General features: G+C 55.1%; 1 protein-coding gene and 1 long non-coding RNA gene across 2 annotated transcripts; both read right to left on the reverse strand.

Annotated features, from left to right (window-relative positions):
- Positions 1-1,321: 1,321 nt before the first annotated feature.
- LOC127465589 (heterogeneous nuclear ribonucleoprotein U-like protein 2) lies at positions 1,322-16,920 on the reverse strand. Its single transcript, XM_051776096.1, has 14 exons — positions 15,927-16,920; positions 11,563-11,692; positions 10,417-10,493; positions 9,657-9,796; positions 8,800-8,890; positions 8,572-8,684; positions 7,054-7,323; positions 5,964-6,086; positions 5,486-5,614; positions 5,226-5,394; positions 4,893-5,093; positions 3,452-3,528; positions 2,655-2,762; positions 1,322-1,473 (listed from the first exon to the last, which is right to left on the reverse strand). Exons 1-14 carry the CDS (start codon positions 16,582-16,584, stop codon positions 1,405-1,407), a joined length of 2,355 nt encoding a protein of 784 aa, XP_051632056.1. The 5' UTR covers positions 16,585-16,920; the 3' UTR covers positions 1,322-1,404.
- Positions 9,805-10,178, reverse strand: LOC127465595 (uncharacterized). The gene is made up of 3 exons (XR_007902286.1): positions 10,116-10,178; positions 10,030-10,072; positions 9,805-9,985 (listed from the first exon to the last, which is right to left on the reverse strand). It is a non-coding gene; the product is annotated as an uncharacterized LOC127465595 (long non-coding RNA).
- Positions 16,921-17,622: the final 702 nt, after the last annotated feature.

Here is a 17,622-nt window from a genome sequence, read left to right on the forward strand (position 1 = left end):
GAGCAGTCCCTCATTAACACTAATTAGGGGCCCCTTTCTAATGATGGAACCCCATTAGGGGACTCCATTAATGCTAATGAACTATTAATGAAGGGCTCCTAATTAATGTTAATGAAGACCCCCTCATTAGTTAATGGAGTTCCTAATTAACCGACCCCATTAATTACTGAAGGGCCCCTCATTAACACTAACAAAGGACCTTAATTAATGAAGAGCCCCATTAATGAAAGGTCCCTTATTAACACTAATGAAAGCCCCCCAGTAATTAATGAAGGGTCCTTATTAACACTAATTAAAGGTCCCCATTAATTAACAAAGGCATTCCAGTTAATTAATTAATGAGGGTCCCCCCATTAATACTAATTAAAGCCCCCCATTAATTAATGGAGGGCCCCTATTAACACTAATTAAGGGTCCCCATTAATTACCAAAGGGCCCCCCATTAACACTAATTTAAGGGCCCTTTCATTAATTAACAAAGGGTCCCTCATTAACACTAATTAACAGCCCCCATTAATTAAGACCCCCCTGGGAAGGGCTCAACCTCCCCTTTCCCTCCAAGCCCCCCCAAAACTCCTCCAAATCCTTCAAAAATCCCCCCAAAAAACGATTCCAACTTTTCCAGGGAAATTTAATGACGGGAGGGGGAGGGGAAGGAAAAACCGGGGAAGGGGGGGTTGGGGGGAATTTCCTGCTCCATTTCCCTCTTTTCATCCCAAAATCTCCCCTCCCTTCCATTTCCTCCCCCCCCCCACCCCCCCAAAAAAAAACTTCACCTGGAAGGAAAAAAAAAAAATCAGAGGAAAATTCAGGTTATTTTTGCCCTTTTTTTTCCCCCCTTTTTTCCCCCCAAATCCGGCTCTTCCCGCCCCTCCCCCACTGCATGGGAGGGGCTGGGAATTTCGGGAAACCCCCTCCCTTCCCCCCCCTCCCCCGCCGCTGAAAGGTGGGAATTTTCCCGTGGGGGGGGGGGGGGGTTGAGGGGGGGTTTTTTTTCGTTATTTTTTTTTTTTACACAATTACAACAAAGTTCTTTCTCAACAAACTTTAAAAAAAAAAAAAAAAAAAGGGAAAAATTTACAGTTTTCGTTCTTTTTTTTTCTTTTTTTTTCTTTTTTGGTTTTTTTTTTTTTTTGTTTGTTTGTTTGTTTGCTTGTTTTTGTTTTTTTTTCTTTTTTTTTTTTTTTGGTTCCCATTTTCCCCCCTCCCCCCCCCCCTCTCTCTCTCTCTCTCTCTCTCTCTTCCCCCTCCCGCCCTCAATTCCCAGGATTTTTTTTTTTTCCTGCCCCTCCCTCCCCAACCCCACAGCTCCCCCCGCGGTTCCCAGGTCCCTCCCCCGCCCTCCCCTCCCCGTTCCCGGATTTCCTCGGAAGTGTTTGGGAAGTGCCGCCCGCGGGCCGGGGTTCACCGGTACCCCTGGTAGCCGTAGTAGTTCCTGTAGTACCGGTCTCTGTCCTGGTAGTAGTTCTGCCACTGGGAGGGGAGAGACAGGGGGGTACTGGTTAAACTGGGACCTACTGGGACCTGCCACGGAGCCCCCGCCCCCTCCCTGTCCTGTTTCCATCCCAGGTTCCCAGTGGGAACACTCTGGAATGTGAGCCCTGTACCCCATTCCCGGTGTTCCCGGTTACCTCGCGGTTGTACTGCCAGTACTGCCTCTCATTCCCAGTATTCCCAATATTCCCAGTATTCCCAATATACCCAGTATTCCCAATATTCCCAGCATTCCCGGTTACCTCGCGGTTGTACTGCCAGTACTGCCTCTCATTCCCAGTATTCCCAGTGTTCCCAGCATTCCCGGTTACCTCGTGGTTGTACTGCCGGTACTGCCCCTCATTCCCAATATTCCCAGTATTCCCAATATTCCCAGTATTCCCAGCATTCCCGGTTACCTCGCGGTTGTACTGCCGGTAGTGCCCCCCATTCCCAGCATTCCCAGCATTCCCGGTGTTCCCGGTTACCTCGCGGTTGTACTGCCGGTAGTGCCCCCCATTCCCAGCATTCCCAGCATTCCCAGCATTCCCGGTGTTCCCGGTTACCTCGCGGTTGTACTGCCGGTAGTGCCCCCCATTCCCAGCATTCCCAGTATTCCCAGCATTCCCAGTTACCTCGCGGTTGTACTGCCGGTAGTGCCCCCCATTCCCAGAATTCCCAGTATTCCCAATATTCCCAGTATTCCCAGTTACCTCGTGGTTGTACTGCCGGTACTGCCCCTCATTCCCAATATTCCCAGTATTCCCAATATTCCCAGTATTCCCAATATTCCCAGCATTCCCAGTTACCTCGCGGTTGTACTGCCGGTAGTGCCCCCCATTCCCAGCATTCCCAGCATTCCCGGTGTTCCCGGTTACCTCGCGGTTGTACTGCCGGTAGTACCCCCCATTCCCAGCATTCCCAGCATTCCCAGCATTCCCGGTGTTCCCGGTTACCTCGCGGTTGTACTGCCGGTAGTGCCCCCCATTCCCAGCATTCCCAGTATTCCCAGCATTCCCGGTTACCTCGCGGTTGTACGGCCGGTAGTGCCCCCCATTCCCAGCATTCCCAGCATTCCCAGCATTCCCGGTATTCCCAGTTACCTCGCGGTTGTACTGCCGGTAGTGCCCCCCATTCCCAGCATTCCCAGCATTCCCAGCATTCCCAGCATTCCCGGTTACCTCGCGGTTGTACTGCCGGTAGTAGTCCCGGTATCTGTCGTAGTTGTAGTCGCGGCCGTAGAACCGATCGTCGTAACCCCGGTAACGGTCGTAGAAGTTCCGGTACCCCTGGGGGGGCACGGACCAGTAAGGACCAGTAGGGACCAGTATGGACCAGTACAGACCAGTTCACACCAGTATGAACCGACTGACGTCAGCAGGGAGCAGTTCAGAGAGAAGGAAGGGAAGGTTTGGGAAGGGGAGGGGGCAGGAACAAGGAGGGAGGTGGGTGGGAAGCAGGAGGGAAGGAGGCAGGAAGTGGGAAACAGGAATTGTTTGGGGAGCAGGAATGGGGCAGGAACGGGGCAGGAACGGGGTAGGAATTGTTTGGGGAGCAGGAATGGGGCAGGAATGGGGCAGGAACGGGGCAGGAATTGTTTGGGGAGCAGGAATGGGGCAGGAATGGGGCAGGAAGCAGGAAGGGGGCAGGAATGGGGCAGGAATTGTTTGGGGAGCAGGAATGGGGCAGGAATGGGGTAGGAAGCAAGAATGGGGCAGAAATGGGCCAGGAATGGGGCAGGAAGCAGGAATGGGGCAGGAATAGGTCAGGAATGGGTGGGGAAGCAGGAATGGGTGGGGAAGCAGGAATGGAGGAGGAATGGGTCAGGAATGGGTGGGGAAGCAGGAATGGGTCAGGAGCGGGTCAGGAAGTGTTGGGGAAGCAGGAATGGGGCAGGAATGGGTCAGGAATGGGTGGGGAAGCAGGAATGGGTCAGGAAGTGTTGGGGAAGCAGGAATTTGCGGGCCTGGGTGCTCACCCCGCGGTTGCCGGGCTGCCCCCAGTACTGCTGCTGCCCGTACACGCGGTTGTCGTAGCCCCGGCGCTGGCCCCCGACTGCCGGGAAAGAACGGGAGCAGCCGGATCAGAGCCGGGATTTGGGAAGCCCCGAACCCCCGGGCCCTCCCCATGGCCCCGGATCCCCCCATCCTGCCCCTCCTTGTGTCCTGGGATCCCCCTATCCAGCCCCTCCCCGTATTCCTGTATCCCGTTTTCCCTCCCCATATCCTCGGATCCCTGTATCCCATTCTCCCTTCACCGCATCCCCATATCCCGTTTTTCCCTCCCTGTATCCCCATATCCCCCCATCCCTGTATGCCCTCCCCATATTCCTGTATCCCGTTTTCCCTCCCTGTATCCCCATATCCCCCCATCCCTGTATGCCCTCCCCGTATTCCTGTATCCCGTTTTCCCTCCCCGTATCCCATTATCCTGGTTTTTTTCCCCTCACCATATCCCTGTATCCTGTTTCCCCTCCCTGTATCCCATTATCCCATTTTTCCCCTCCCCGTATCCCTGTATCCCGTTATCCCCATATCCCTGTACCCCCTCCCCGTATCCCTGTATCCCATTATCCCCATATCCCTGTACCCCCTCCCTGTATCCCGTTATCCCTGTATCCCCCCACTGTATCCCATTATCCCATTCTCCCGTTTCCCCCCTCACCGTATCCCTGTATCCCGTTATCCCTGTATCCCCCCACCGTATCGCTGTATCCCATTCTCCCTGTCCCCCCTCACTGTATCCCTGTATCCCGTTATCCCTGTATCCCCCCTCACCGTATCCCGTTATCCCATTCTCCCTGTCCCCCCTCACCATATCCCTGTATCCCATTATCCCGTTTCCCCCCTCACCATATCCCTGTATCCCATTATCCCGTTTCCCCCCTCACCGTATCCCTGTATCCCCCCACTGTATCCCGTTATCCCATTCTCCCGTTTTCCCCCCTCACCGTATCCCTGTATCCCATTATCCCATTCTCCCTGTCCCCCCTCACCGTATCCCTGTATCCCATTATCCCGTTTCCCCCCTCACCGTATCCCTGTATCCCATTATCCCGTTTCCCCCCTCACCGTATCCCTGTATCCCATTCTCCCTGCCCCCCCTCACCGTATCCCTGTATCCCATTATCCCGTTTCCCCCCTCACCGTATCCCTGTATCCCATTATCCTGTTATCCCATTCTCCCTGTCCCCCCTCACCGTATCCCTGTATCCCGTTATCCCGTTCCCCCCCTCACCGTATCCCTGTATCCCATTATCCCGTTTCCCCCCTCACCGTATCCCTGTATCCCATTATCCTGTTATCCCATTCTCCCTGTCCCCCCTCACCGTATCCCTGTATCCCGTTATCCCGTTCCCCCCCTCACCGTATCCCTGTATCCCATTATCCCGTTATCCCATTCTCCCTGTCCCCCCTCACCGTATCCCTGGCCGCGGTTGCGGTTCTGCCGGTTGCGCTTGTTGCGGTTGTTGCGCCGGTTGGCCCGTTTCTCGGAGGGCGGGAGCAGCTTCCGGGCCTCCTCCTTGTACCGGGACACCAAGGGCTGCGCCTCCTCCTTGCCCAGCTCCCCGTACACCACCTCATCCAGGTAATCGTTCTTTTCCGGCAGGGAATAATTCGCTGCAGCGGGAACGACGGGAACGGTTCCCTCCGTCAGCCCCGGCCTTTCACCCCCGTCCCCCAAAACCACGGCAGAACTCCAGGTTTTCCTCCCCCCCCCCCCCCCCCCCCTCGTTTCCTGCCCGTTCCCACCTTTCATTTCCAGCATCACCGACTCGGGAACGTCCTCCCCTTCCGCCTCCTTCCGCAGCTCCAGCCGCTTTTTCCAGTCCTCCTCCGTCGGGACGATCACCACGACTTTCCTGGAGAAGCCCTTGAAGGCCAAGAGCTTCCGGCGCTGCCCCGAGTTGTACACGTTGCACTGGCAAGGGAGAACGGCGGGAATTCGGGATGGGGAGCGCCGGGAGGAGGCGATCCCGAGTTCCCGGAGGGGGAAGGATTTCCCGGGATACCTGGTCGAGGATGAAGTTCCGCTTGGAGCGGGGAGCGATCTGGACCAGCTTGCTAAGGCACTGGGCTGCCTGCTGAGTCAGCAGGTCTCTGCTCTTGGCATCCAGCTCTTCCACGTCCGGACCCCTCGTCTGGAAAACCGTCGGAAAAGCGGGAATGAGCGGGAGGAGCCTCGGCGCCCTCAAACCGCCCGAAAAAGCTCCTCCGAAACCTCCCTCAAAGTCCTCCCAAACTGCCCCCAATTCCCACAAATCCCCCTTAACCTCCCTCAGGGACTCCCAGATTTCCAATTCCCTCCTCGAATTCCTCAAATCCCCTCTAAACTTCCCTCAAACTCCCCCAAATTCCCAATTCCCCCCTCAAATCCCCTCTAAACTTCCCTCAAACTCCCCCAAATTCCCTCTGAACCTCCCCCAACCCCCCCCCCCAATCCCTGCTTCCCCTCCCATCGTGGGCATTCCCGGAATTCCCGGTGCTCACCCGCAGCTGGTGCAGGACGGCCTCTGTTCCCAGGATGTTGTAGCGCTTCTCCCGGTTTTCCTGGGAATGTTTCTGAGCCCACTGGGTCTTCCCGGAGCCCGGCAGCCCCACCATGAGCAGCACCTGGATACGGGGAGGGAAAAGCGGGATGAGGTGGGAAGAGGGGAACGGTGACAGCATTCCCAGGGGATCCAGAGGATCCAGGGAGATGGAGCGGTGCTGAAATTCCACTCCTGGCAGATCCCAAAGGATGGGAGTGGTGCCAGTATTCCCAGTGGATCAGCACCGGGATTTCCAGGTCTGAGAGGAGGGAATGGCTCTGGCATTCCCAGTGGCTCCAGAGGGAGCAGAGCCACCATTCCCAGTGGCTCCAGGGAGAGCAGAGCCACCATTCCCAGTGGATCCAGAGCCATCATTCCCAGCTGCTCCAAAAGGAACAGAGCCGGGATTCCCAGGAGCTCCAGAGGAAGCAGAACCACCATTCCCAGTGGCTCCAGAGGGAGCAGAACCACCATTCCCAGTGGTTCCAGAGGGAGCAGAGCCACCATTCCCAGTGGATCCAAGAGCCACCATTCCCAGCTGCTCCAGAAGGAACAGAACCAGGATTCCCAGCAGCTCCAGAGGAAGCAGAACCACCATTCCCAGTGGTTCCAGAGCCACCATTCCCAGTGGTTCCAGAGGGAGCAGAGCCACCATTCCCAGTGGATCCAAGAGCCACCATTCCCAGCTGCTCCAGAAGGAACAGAACCAGGATTCCCAGCAGCTCCAGAGGAAGCAGAACCACCATTCCCAGTGGTTCCAGAGCCACCATTCCCAGTGGCTCCAGAGGGAGCAGAACCACCATTCCCAGTGGTTCCAGAGGGAGCAGAACCACCATTCCCAGTGGCTCCAGGGAGAGCAGAGCCACCATTCCCAGTGGATCCAGAGCCATCATTCCCAGCTGCTCCAGAAGGAAGCAGAACCACCATTCCCAGCGGATCCAGAGCCACCATTCCCAGGAGCGCCAGGGGGGAATCAGCGGCCGGTGATTCCCAGGAGCCGCCCGCTCAGCATTCCCAATGCCATTCCCGGCCCCATTCCCGGCGCTCACCTCGCACTCCTCGGTGCTGCGGGGGGGCAGGGGGGTGCGGACGCGCTCCTGGGCGGGCAGGGCGTGGATGAAGACGAATCCCTCGGGGACGGCTCCGAAGGGCTCCTCGCGCTGCCCGAAGTTGAGCTCGACGGCGCAGCCCTTGCAGAGCACGTGGGGCAGCAGCGCCCGCTCCGCCAGCGAATCCTTGGGGACGCGGAAGGCCGGGCCCAGCCCCTGCCCGTTCTTGGAGAAGGACAGCTCCACCACCTCCTCGGAGCCCTCGAAATCCTGGGAGAGCCAAAATTCCCGCTTTTGCCACGCTCCCGGAAACATTTCCCCCCCAAGAGCAGCTTTGCTGGGTTGTTTCCTCCATTTTCCCAAATTTCCCCCAAATTTCCCCGCCAGTTTTTCTGGATCTCCCACCCACACTTACTTTTTCCAGATGTTTTCCCTCCTTTTCTGAATTGTTCCTTTTTTTTTTCCATGATTTCTCCCTCTGTTTTTCTGAATTGCTCCCCTTGAATTTTCCCCATTTTCCCAAATTGTTCCTGTTTTTAACATGATTTCTCCCTCTATTTTTCTGAATTGCTCCCCCTGAATTTTCCCCATTTTCCCAAATTGTTCCTTTTTTTTCCATGATTTCTCCCTCTATTTTTCTTAATTGTTCCCCCTGAATTTTCCCCATTTTTCCAAATCGTTCCTCTTTTTTTTTCCACATGTTTCTCACTACTTCTCTAAATTTTTTCTCTTATTTTATTTTTCTCTGATTTTCCCCAATCTCCCCCAAATTTCCCACCAGTTTATCTGGATCTGCCCCCCACACTTATTTTTTCCAGATGTTTCCCCTCCTTTTCTGAATTGTTCCTGTTTTTTCCAAGATTTCCCCCCTCCATTTTTCTGAATTGTTTCCCTTGAATTTTTTTCCACATTTTTTCCCAGATATTTCTCCTAATTTTCCTGAATTTTCCCCCTTTTTCCCCCTGATTTTCTCCAAGTTTTTCCTTACTTTTCCACCAATGTTTCTGGATTTCTCTCCCCCATTCTTATTTTTTCCAGATGTTTTCCCTCCTTTTCCCAACTGTTCCTGTTTTTTCCCCACGATTTCTCCCTCTATTTTTCTGAAATGTTCCCCTTGAATTTTCCCCCCCATTTTCTCAAGTTGCTCCTGATTTTTTCCAGATATTTCTCCTCATTTTTCTAAGTTTTTCCCCCCCTGCATTTTTTCCCTAATTTTCCACCAACATTTCCGGATTGGTTTCCATTTTTTCTGGATTTCTCTCCCTCCTCCCTTCCCCTTATTTTTTCCAGATATTCCCCCTCATTTTTCCCAATTGTTCCTCATTTTCCCCAGATTCCCTCCCCCCTTTTATCCCAATATTTTCCCCCATTTTTCTAAATTATTCCCATTTTTTCCCCCTAATTTTTCCGTATTCCCGCTTGAATTTTCTCCAGATCCCCCCAATTTTCCCAGGCCCCTCCCCACCCCTTTCTGGACATTTTTTCCTTGGATTTTCCCAATTTCCCCCCTTTCCTCACCGCGAAGCAGCCGATGACATCGTTCTCCCCGAAGCTCTCCCCGAATTCCTCAAACTGCCCATTTTCCACCTTCAGCCCCCGCCCGTCGTAGCCGTAGGAAAACTCGTCCTCCCCTGGAACGGGAGGAAAGCCCGTGAAAGCAGAACGTTGGGATGGAAGGGGGAGCTGTCCTGGAATTCCAGGGGGATTTTGGGGATGGAAAAGGGTTTTGGTGTTTTTTTTTTTTACCCAGCTGGGAGTGGGAGAAATCCACGGACCAACCCACACGGAAAAGGGGCACCTCGGGGCTGCCCTCCTTGAGGGGCAGGTACTGCGTCACCTGAGGGAGGAAAACCGGGATCAGCCGGGAATGGGATGGGAAAAAGGAGGGAACTGGCCTTAAAAAGCCCCAAAACGGCCCTAAAAGGCCTCAAACTGGTCCAAAACGGCCCTAAAGTGGCCCAAAAAGGCCCCAAAAGGCCTCAAACTGGCCCAAAACGGCCCTAAAGTGGCCCCAAAAGGCCTGAAATTGTTCAGACCACCCAGAATCCCCCCTAAACACATCCAGAACCCCCTCAAACTGCCCCAAAACTCCCCTAAACCCACCCAGAACATGCCCCAACCCACCCCAAATCCCTCAACCCCCCTCAAACCCACTCAAATCACCCCCAAACCCACCCAAACCCCCCTCAACTCCCCCCAAAACAGCCCTAAACCCACCAAAAACCACCTCAAACCCTCCCAAAACAGCCCCAAACCCACCCAAACCCTCCCAAAACAGCAACAAACCCACCCAACCATCCCTCAAACCCTCCCAAAACAGTCCCAAACCCACCCAAAACTCCCCAAAACCCACTCAAACCACTCCCAAACCCTCCCAAACAGCCCTAAACCCACCCGAACCCCCCTCGAACCCTCCCAAACAGCCCTAAACCCACCCGAACCCCCCTCGAACCCTCCCAAAACAGCCCCCAAACCACCCAAACCCCCTCCCAAACCCCCAAACTCCCCCCAGGGCTCCCCTCCCTGCCCCAATCCCAGGCTCAACCTCCCTCCTCCCCCTTCCCAAGGCTCCTTTTCCCCCCGGTTTGGGGCCCGGGGCCCACCTTGGCCTCGAAGCAGACCCTGCCCTTGGTGACCCCGTGGGTGCTGCGGGCGCCGGCCCAAAGGCCCGGGAATTTCTCTGGGAACAGCGGCTGCCCCCCGTAACGGTCCCGGCTGGCGCGGAACTGCAGGTCCGACGTGTCTGGGGGGGGGCACAAAAATGACCCCAATCGTCCCAAAACGGGGCGAATTCACCCCAAAATCCACCACGAGCTGATCCCAAAAGTCCTCCTAAAAACCCGCCTCAAATCGAGCCCAAAATGCTTCAATTTGTCCCCAAAACCCGCCGTAAATAGACCCCAAAATGCTTCAATTTGCCCCAAAAATCCACCTCAAATTGAGCCCCAAAATGCTTCAATCCGCCCCAAACCCCACCCTAAATAGACCCCAAAATGCTTCAATTTGTCCCAAAATCCATCTCAAATTGAGCCCCAAGTGCTTCAATTCGTCCCAAACCCCACCTTAAATAGACCCCAAAATGCTTCAATTTGTCCCCAATATCCACTTTAAATAGACCCCAAAATCCACTTTAAATACACCTCAAAATGCTTCAATTTGTCCCAAACCCCACCTTAAACAGACCCCAAAATGCTTCAATTCCTCCCCAAGCCCACCTCAAATCGCCCCTAAAATGCCTCAAATTCCTCAGAAATGCCCCTAAAACTCCTCAAATGGCCCCAAAACCACCTCGAGCCCCCCCCCCTTCCCGAGGAGACCCCAAATCCTGGCGGGAATTCCCGGAATTCCCAACCGTTCCCGTACAGGTGTCGAGGATGACGAGGGTCTCGTCCTCTTCCCCCTCACGAGGCTCCTCCTCGGGCGGCGGCGGCGACTTGGATCTGTGGGGATGGGAATGGTGGGATTGGGGGGGATCCGGGGGGATTCCCGGCTCCAGAGGAATTGGGGAGCTCTGGGACGATCCCCTGGGGTCTGAGGGGTTCCAGGGGCTATTCCGGGGGGATTCAGGGAGCTGCTCCAGAGGGATCCTCATCTCCAGGGGCTCCAGGGAAATTCCTGGTCCCAGGGGCCCCACAGGATCCCCAAATCCAGGGAGATTCCTGGATCTGGGGGGGTCCAGCTCCAGGGGAACTGGGGGCTCTGGGATGATCCCTCAGCTCTGGGGGGGTTCCAGGGGCTATTCCAGGGGTATCCCAAGCTCAGAGGAGGGATCCAGGGATCTTCTCCAAGTGGCTCCCCGGCTCTGAGGGAGCTCCAGAGGCTATTCCAGGAGGATTCCAAATTTGGGGGGGGGAACCAAGGAGCTGCTCCAGGGGCTATCCCAGGGGGATCCAGGGATCTTCTCCAAGTCCCTCTCCCTGCTCCGAGGGAGCTCCAGGGGCTATTCCAGAGATATCCTGAGCTAGGGAAGGGATTCAAGGAGCTGCTCCAGGGGGATTCAGGGATGTTCTCCAAGTGCCTCCCTGGCTCTGAGGGAGCTCCAGGGGCTATTCCAGAGATATCCTGAGCTAGGGAAGGGATTCAAGGAGCTGCTCCAGGGGCTGTTCCAGGGGGATTCAGGGATCTTCTCCAAGTGCCTCCCTGGCTCTGAGGGAGCTCCAGGGGCTATTCCAGGGGGATTCCAAACTTTGGGGGGATTCAGGGAGCTGCTCCAGGGGCTCTTCCAGGGGTATCCCAAGGTCTCTCTGAGGGAGCTCCAGGGGCCATTCCAGAGATATCCTGAGCTAGGGAAGGGATTCAGGGAGCTGCTCCAGGGGCTCTTCCAGGGGTATCCCAAGGTCTCTCTGAGGGAGTTCCCCTTCCCCCCCCCACTTCCAGGGGGATCCCCATTTCCAGGGAGCTCCGGAGCAATCCCTGCTCTGCCATCCCGGTGCCTCCCCCTGGGCAGGGCTCTCCCGTGCCCGGGGGTCCCTCGGAATCCCTGGAAAAGGCTGGGAATTCCGGGCTCACCGGGAATTGTAGGCCTCCTCCCGGAACTCGTAGTAGGCGCGGCCGTGCTCGTCCTTCTCGTCCCGCTGCCGCTTGAGGCCCCTCCGCTCGGCCTCGGAGCCCGTGGCCTGGGATCTGTCCTCCTCATCCCCTGGGAAAACACAGCCCAAGAAAAAAATCCATTGTCACCCCTGGAAAAAACGGGAAAACGTGGAAAAATCCGGAAAAAAAAACGGCGCCGGGCGGGGGTTTTATGGATGTGGGGAGCGGCGAAACGGCCCCGCCGGGGGGGGGAAATTCCAAGGGGTTGGGCTTCAAAAAGGGAAATATTCCATGGAAATCAGGGATTTATCCAGCTTTGGTTCCCATTTAACTCGTTAATAAAGGATTGGAGGGAAATATTCCACGGAAATCAGGGATTTATCCAGCTTTGGTTCCCATTTAACTCGTTAATAAAGGAATTAGGTGAAATATTCCATGGAAATCAGGGATTTATCCAGCTTTGGTTCCCATTTAACTCGTTAATAAAGGAATTAGGTGAAATATTCCATGGAAATCAGGGATTTATCCAGCTTTGGTTCCCATTTAACTTGTTAATAAAGGAATTAGGTGAAATATTCCATGGAAATCAGGGATTTATCCAGCTTTGGTTCCCATTTAACTCGTTAATAAAGGATTGGAGGGAAATATTCCATGGAAATCAGGGATTTATCCAGCTTTGGTTCCCATTTAACTCCTTAGGAAATGAATTAGGTGAAATATTCCATGGAAATCAGGGATTATCCCGGCTTTAACCCCCTCTAGTTCCCATTTAACTCATTAATAAAGGAATTAGGTGAAATATTCCATGGAAATCAGGGATTTGTCCAGCTTTGGTTCCCATTTAACTCCTTAGGAAATGAATTAGGTGAAATATTCCACGGAAATCGGGGACTTCAAAGGCTTTTCCAGACTTTAATCCCGTTTCAGTTCCATTGGACTCGTCACGAAATCACCTTCCCAGTCCCCTGGGAAAACATCCCAAACCCTCCGTTTTAATGGGAAAAATGAGGGAAATATTCCATGCAAATCAGGGATTTTACTGGTTTTCCCCAACTTTAATCCCGTTTTTTTCCCAGGAAGCCCCATCAGGCTGAAAGAAATTCCAGCTGCCTCCTTAAAAAATGAGTGAAGTGGAATATTCCATGGAAATCTGGGATTTTCCCAGCTTTGGTTTCCATTTAACTCGTTACAAAATGAACTGAGTGAAACATCCCACGGGAATCGAGGATTTTAATGGGTTTTCCCAACTTTTATCCCCCTTTTTTTCCAAGATGATCCTCCCAAATGCCCCATGAGCCTGAATGAAATTCCAACTGCTCCCTTAAAAAACGAGTTAAGTGAAACAGTCCATGGAAATCAGGGATTTCCAAGGCTTTTCCCAACTTTAAATCCACTTTTTTAGCAAAATAACACTCCCAGTGTCCTGCAACCCTGGATAAAATTCCAATTGTTTCCTTAAAAAACGAGTTAAATGAAGATATTCCCTGGAAATCAGGGATTTCAAAGGCTTTTCCCAACTTTAGTCCCGTTTTTTTCGGAGATGACACCCCAGATGCCCCATTAGGCTGAATGAAATTCCAACTGTTTCCTTAAAAAACCAAGTTAAATGAGGCCATTCCATGAAAATCAGGGGGTTTAGTGGCTTTTCCCAGCTTTAATCCCACCCAAATTCCAAAATGAGGCTCCAAAGGCCCCGTTAGGGAGGAGAAAATTCCAACTGTTTCCTTAAAAAATTAACTAAGTGAAACAGCCCATGAAAATCCTGGATTTTAATGGCTTTTCCCACCTTTAATCCCATTTAAATTCCGTTTAACTCCTTAAAAAAGGAGTTAAATGAAGATATTCCACAAAAATCAGGGATTTCAAGGGTTTTTTCCAACTTTAATCCCGTTTTTTTTTCCCCCAAAACTCTGCTCCAAATACCTCATTGCCCTGGATAAAATTCCCGTTATTTTCCTTAAAAAATTATTTCAGTGAAAGTTTTCCATGAAAACCACGGATTTTAATGGTTTTCCCCAACTTTTATCCTCTTTTTTTTCCCAAAACGATGCTCCAAATATCCCATTTATCCAAATCCCTCGGGATCAAACACATCCCAAACCCTCTGGAAAGGGGATTTAGGGCCGGGTTTAAACCCTGGGAAGCAACAATTCCCACTTGGAATGTGGGAATGGGTGAAAAAGAACCCCCAAAACTCTTCAAAACTCCAAGGAATGAGAAATTCCCTCGGGATTTTCCCGGAGGAGGAAAAACTCGGGATCAATGTCCGTGGGTTTAATGAATAACTGGGACACCTGGGCCAAAAAACCGGAATAAATCCCACAAGGAAATTCAAGGAAACCACAAAACTTCCCAAATTTCAGGCTCCTTGACCGAAAGGAAGCCAAAAAAATCGTTGAAACTCGGAAATAATTCCATGAAATCCAAGGTTTTGTGCTTTTCCAAAGCCCCTTAATGGAGATTTTTCAGCTAATAAGGATTTTATCCCATAAAAATCATCATTTGGGAAGATTCTGGGGATGGTTTCTCTTCATTCCCAAGAAAATCCTGCTCTGCCATCACCACAAATCCTTTTCCCAAAAACCAGGATTTTTCTCTCCACAATCATGATTTCTCCCCCCCCAAAACCAGGATATTTCCCTACAAATTCCAGGACATTTCCCAAAAAACAGGATTTCTCCCCAAAAAAACAGGATCTTTCCCTCAAACCAGAATTCCTTCCCCCCGACCACCAACTTTTCCCCCCAAATCCAGGATCTTTCTCCCTAAAACCAGGATTTTTCCCTCCAAAATCACAATATCCCCCCCAAAAACCAGCATCTTTTTTCCCCCCAAACCAAGATATTTCCCCACAAATCCCAGGGCTTTTCCCAAAAAACAGATTTCCCCCCCCCCCAAAAAAAAAAATCAGGATTATTCCCAAAGAAACCAACACTTTCCTCCCAAACCAGGATCTGCTCCCAAAACCAGGATTTCTTTTTTCTCTCCAAACCGGGATCTTTCCCTCCAAACCAGAATTTCTTATCCCAAATCCAGACTCCTTTACCCCCAAACCAGGATATTTCCCCATAAATCCCAGGACTTTTCCCAAAAAACGCCCCCAAACCAGAATTTTTTTTTTTTTTTTACCCTGAAACACCAACTTTTCCCCCTCCAAATCCCGGATTTTCCCCCCAAAACCCCGGGATTTTTCCCCCCAAACTCGCTCCCCCCCCCTGCTCCGGTCGCATTCCCGACGCTCCCACTTCCCAATCCCAACCCCCGGGGGCAAAACACTTGGAATTCATTCATTTGCCCCACTCCAAAAGACTCCGAGCTCAACTTTTTCCCACTTCTTTTTCCTAAAATGCCGATTTTTCCCTCCCCTTAAAGAGCATCTCCGAAGGGAATCCCGGTCCCTGTTCCCAGCCCAGCTCCGTGAAAGCAGGAAGTGGTTTTTAATCCCGTTTTTTTTTTGGCTTCCCAGATGGAATAAACCCCCCAAAATCTTTGGAAGAGGAGGAAGGGAAGGGCAACGACCCCACTCTGGACCCCCCCCTCCAAAAAAAAACTCGGGAACGGGGGAATTTTGGGAGCGCCGGGATTGGGATTTTAGAGGGGAAATGGGGGTTTTATGGGGTGGGGGGTGAAGGGGAATTTGGGGGTGGGTGAGGGGGTCTGGGGGTGTTCTGGGGGGGTCCCTGGGTTGGGCAGGGTGGGATAACACCGGGATAATCCCGGGATCCAGGGATGGGGGAGGGATCGCGGGGTCCCTCCGGTTTAGGGGGGTCAGAAGGTCCCTTCTGGGGAGTCTGGGGGTCCCTCCCCGGGGTCCACTCCTGGGTCAGGGGGTCCCTCCCCAGGTTGGGGGGGGTCTCTCCCGGGGGTCTGGGGGTCATTCCTGGTTGGAGAGGTCCCTGCTGGGGGTCCATCCCTGCTTTGGGGGGTCCCTTCTGAAGCCCCTCCCCTGGGTCAGGGGGTCCCTCCCGGGTCGGGGGGTCCATCCCCAGTCTGGGGGGCCCCTCCGGGGGGTCTGGGGTTCCCTCCCAGGGGTCATAAAGTCCATCCCAGCTTGGGGGGGTCCCCTCCAGGAGGGTCCATTCCCAGATCGAGGGGTCCCTCCCGGGGGTCCATTCGAGGGTCGGGGGCTCCTCTACGGGGGTCGTAAGGTCCATCCCTGGTTAGGGGGATCCCTCCCAGGCTCCATTCTCGATCCTGGTCCCTCCGGGGGATCATAAAGTCCCTCCCAGGTTGGGGATGTCCCTCCCGGGGGTCCGTTCCCGATCCTGGGGGGTCCCTCCGGGGGATCATAAGGTCCCTCCCGGGTTGGGGATGTCCCTCCCGGGGGTCTCCCCGCCGCTCACCCGCCTGCGCTCCCTCCTCCTTGGCCTCGGCCGCGGCCGCCTCGTCCCCGCTGGGCGCCTCTTCCGGCGGCCGCTCGGCCCCGTTCACGCCGCCGCCTCCTTCTCCTCCTCCTCCTCCCTCGGTCGCTCCGGGCTCGGCCTCGGCCGCCGGTTCCTCCTGCGGCGGCTGCAGCTGCGGCGGCTCCGGGCCCGCGGGCTCGGCCGGGGCCGCCTCCTCTTCCTCCTCCTCCTCCTCCTCCTCCTCCCCGGGGGGGCCGGACTGGGCCGGGGCCGCCTCGGGGGCCGCGGCGGCCGCCTCGTCCTCGTCGGCCAGCAGCGCTTCCTCGTCCTCCTCCTCCTCTTCTTCCTCCTCCTCCTCCTCTTCCTCCTCCTCCTCCTCCTCCTCCCCTCCGTGGTGGTGCCGCCCGGCCGGACCTCCCGCCGGCCCCGCTTCTCCTGCTCCTCCTCCTCCTCCGCAGGCCCCGGGCGCGGCGGCCGGGCCTCCCCCTCCTCCTCCTCCTCCTCCGCCGCCGCCTTCCTCAGGCCCCGCCGCCAACATCTCGGCGTCCAGGGCCTCCTGCAGCCGCTGCGCCAGCTCCACCTTCAGCCCGCGGGCGTCCAGCCCGCGCCGGCCCAGCTCGGCCCGCAGCTCGGTCACCTTCAGCCGCTTCACGTCCATGGCGGGTCCGGCGTGAGGGGAAGGGAAAGGGGGGGGAAAAAGGGGAGGGAGGGGGTGAGGGAGGAGGGAGGGGGGGAAGCGGAAGCCGCGGGCGCGCTGAAGCGGCGGCGCGGAGGCCGGAGCGCGAGGCCGGGCCGGGCCTTCAGGGGAGGCCGCGCGGGGCGGGGACGGGGAGAGGGAGGGAGGGAAGGAAGAGGCGGAGCCCGCGGGGAGCTTCGAGGGGGGGAGGACGAGGCGCTCGGTTGTTTGTGAGGGGAGTGAAGGAGGGGAGGGGGGGGAAGAGGCCCCGAGGGGGGCGCGGACGGAGCGCGGAGCGATCGCCGGGCCCGTCCCGCCACCGCCGCCGCCGCCGCCTCAGCTGCGCCTGCGCCGCCCCCCCTTCCTCCTCCTTCCTCCTCCTCCCTCCTCCTTCCCGCCCGCTCCGCGCGCGCGCCGCGCGGACGCTGCGCACGCGCACACCCGCCGCGAGCCTGCGCGCGCCGCCGAAACCCCGCGAAAACCCCTCCTGCGCCTGCGCAGTTCCCATTTCTTCCCCCCCCTTCTTCCCGCTCCCCCCCCCCCAGCCCCACCTACGTGCGCAACGGTCGCCGCGAGTGTCGCCTCGGCCCCCCCCCGCCTTGAAAATCGGATTTTCTGATTGGTCAGAAAATCTGGTTCTGCCCGGCGACGTGGGGAAGCCGCGGGCTGATTGGTCGCGGCAGGGCGCGCAGAACTCCCCTCGGCCGGTTTCCCGCCCGCCGCCATTTTGTTTCGGTGCCCCGAAAGGGGGGGAGGGAGGGAGAAGGAGGATGGCTGGGGGAAAGTGACGGGAGAACGTTAAAAAAATATATTAAATACATCAAATATATCAAATGTGTTTAGTTCTCGATCGGGAGCGGCCGCGAAAGAGGCGCTGAAAGGGCGTCAGCGACGTATTTCCCTGCGGAGACGCGCGCGCCCCCCCGCGGCTCCTCACTCCCCTCACAGATTTACTTAATAAAATTTTACCACGCTCTCCTCACAGTTTCCTTTAAATGTCAACAATATTTAACACTTTTC

Source organism: Manacus candei, unplaced genomic scaffold (assembly GCF_025592945.1).
Source record: "Manacus candei isolate 608988 ecotype Guabito, Panama unplaced genomic scaffold, ASM2559294v1 h1tg000439l, whole genome shotgun sequence".
Taxonomy (NCBI): Eukaryota; Metazoa; Chordata; class Aves; order Passeriformes; family Pipridae; genus Manacus; species Manacus candei.

What these genes read in the sequence shown, in the direction of transcription:
- LOC127465589 (XM_051776096.1), bottom strand. Translation starts at nt 16,584, where the DNA reads ATGGACGTGAAGCGGCTGAAGGTGACCGAGCTGCGGGCCGAGCTGGGC. An exon ending in GGAGGAGGGAGCGCAGGCGG is followed by an intron (nt 11,693 to 15,926) that starts GTGAGCGGCGGG and finishes GTGTTTTCCCAG; the next exon opens with GGGATGAGGAGGACAGATCC. An exon ending in GGTGATGCTGGAAATGAAAG is followed by an intron (nt 5,094 to 5,225) that starts GTGGGAACGGGC and finishes TTCCCGCTGCAG; the next exon opens with CGAATTATTCCCTGCCGGAA.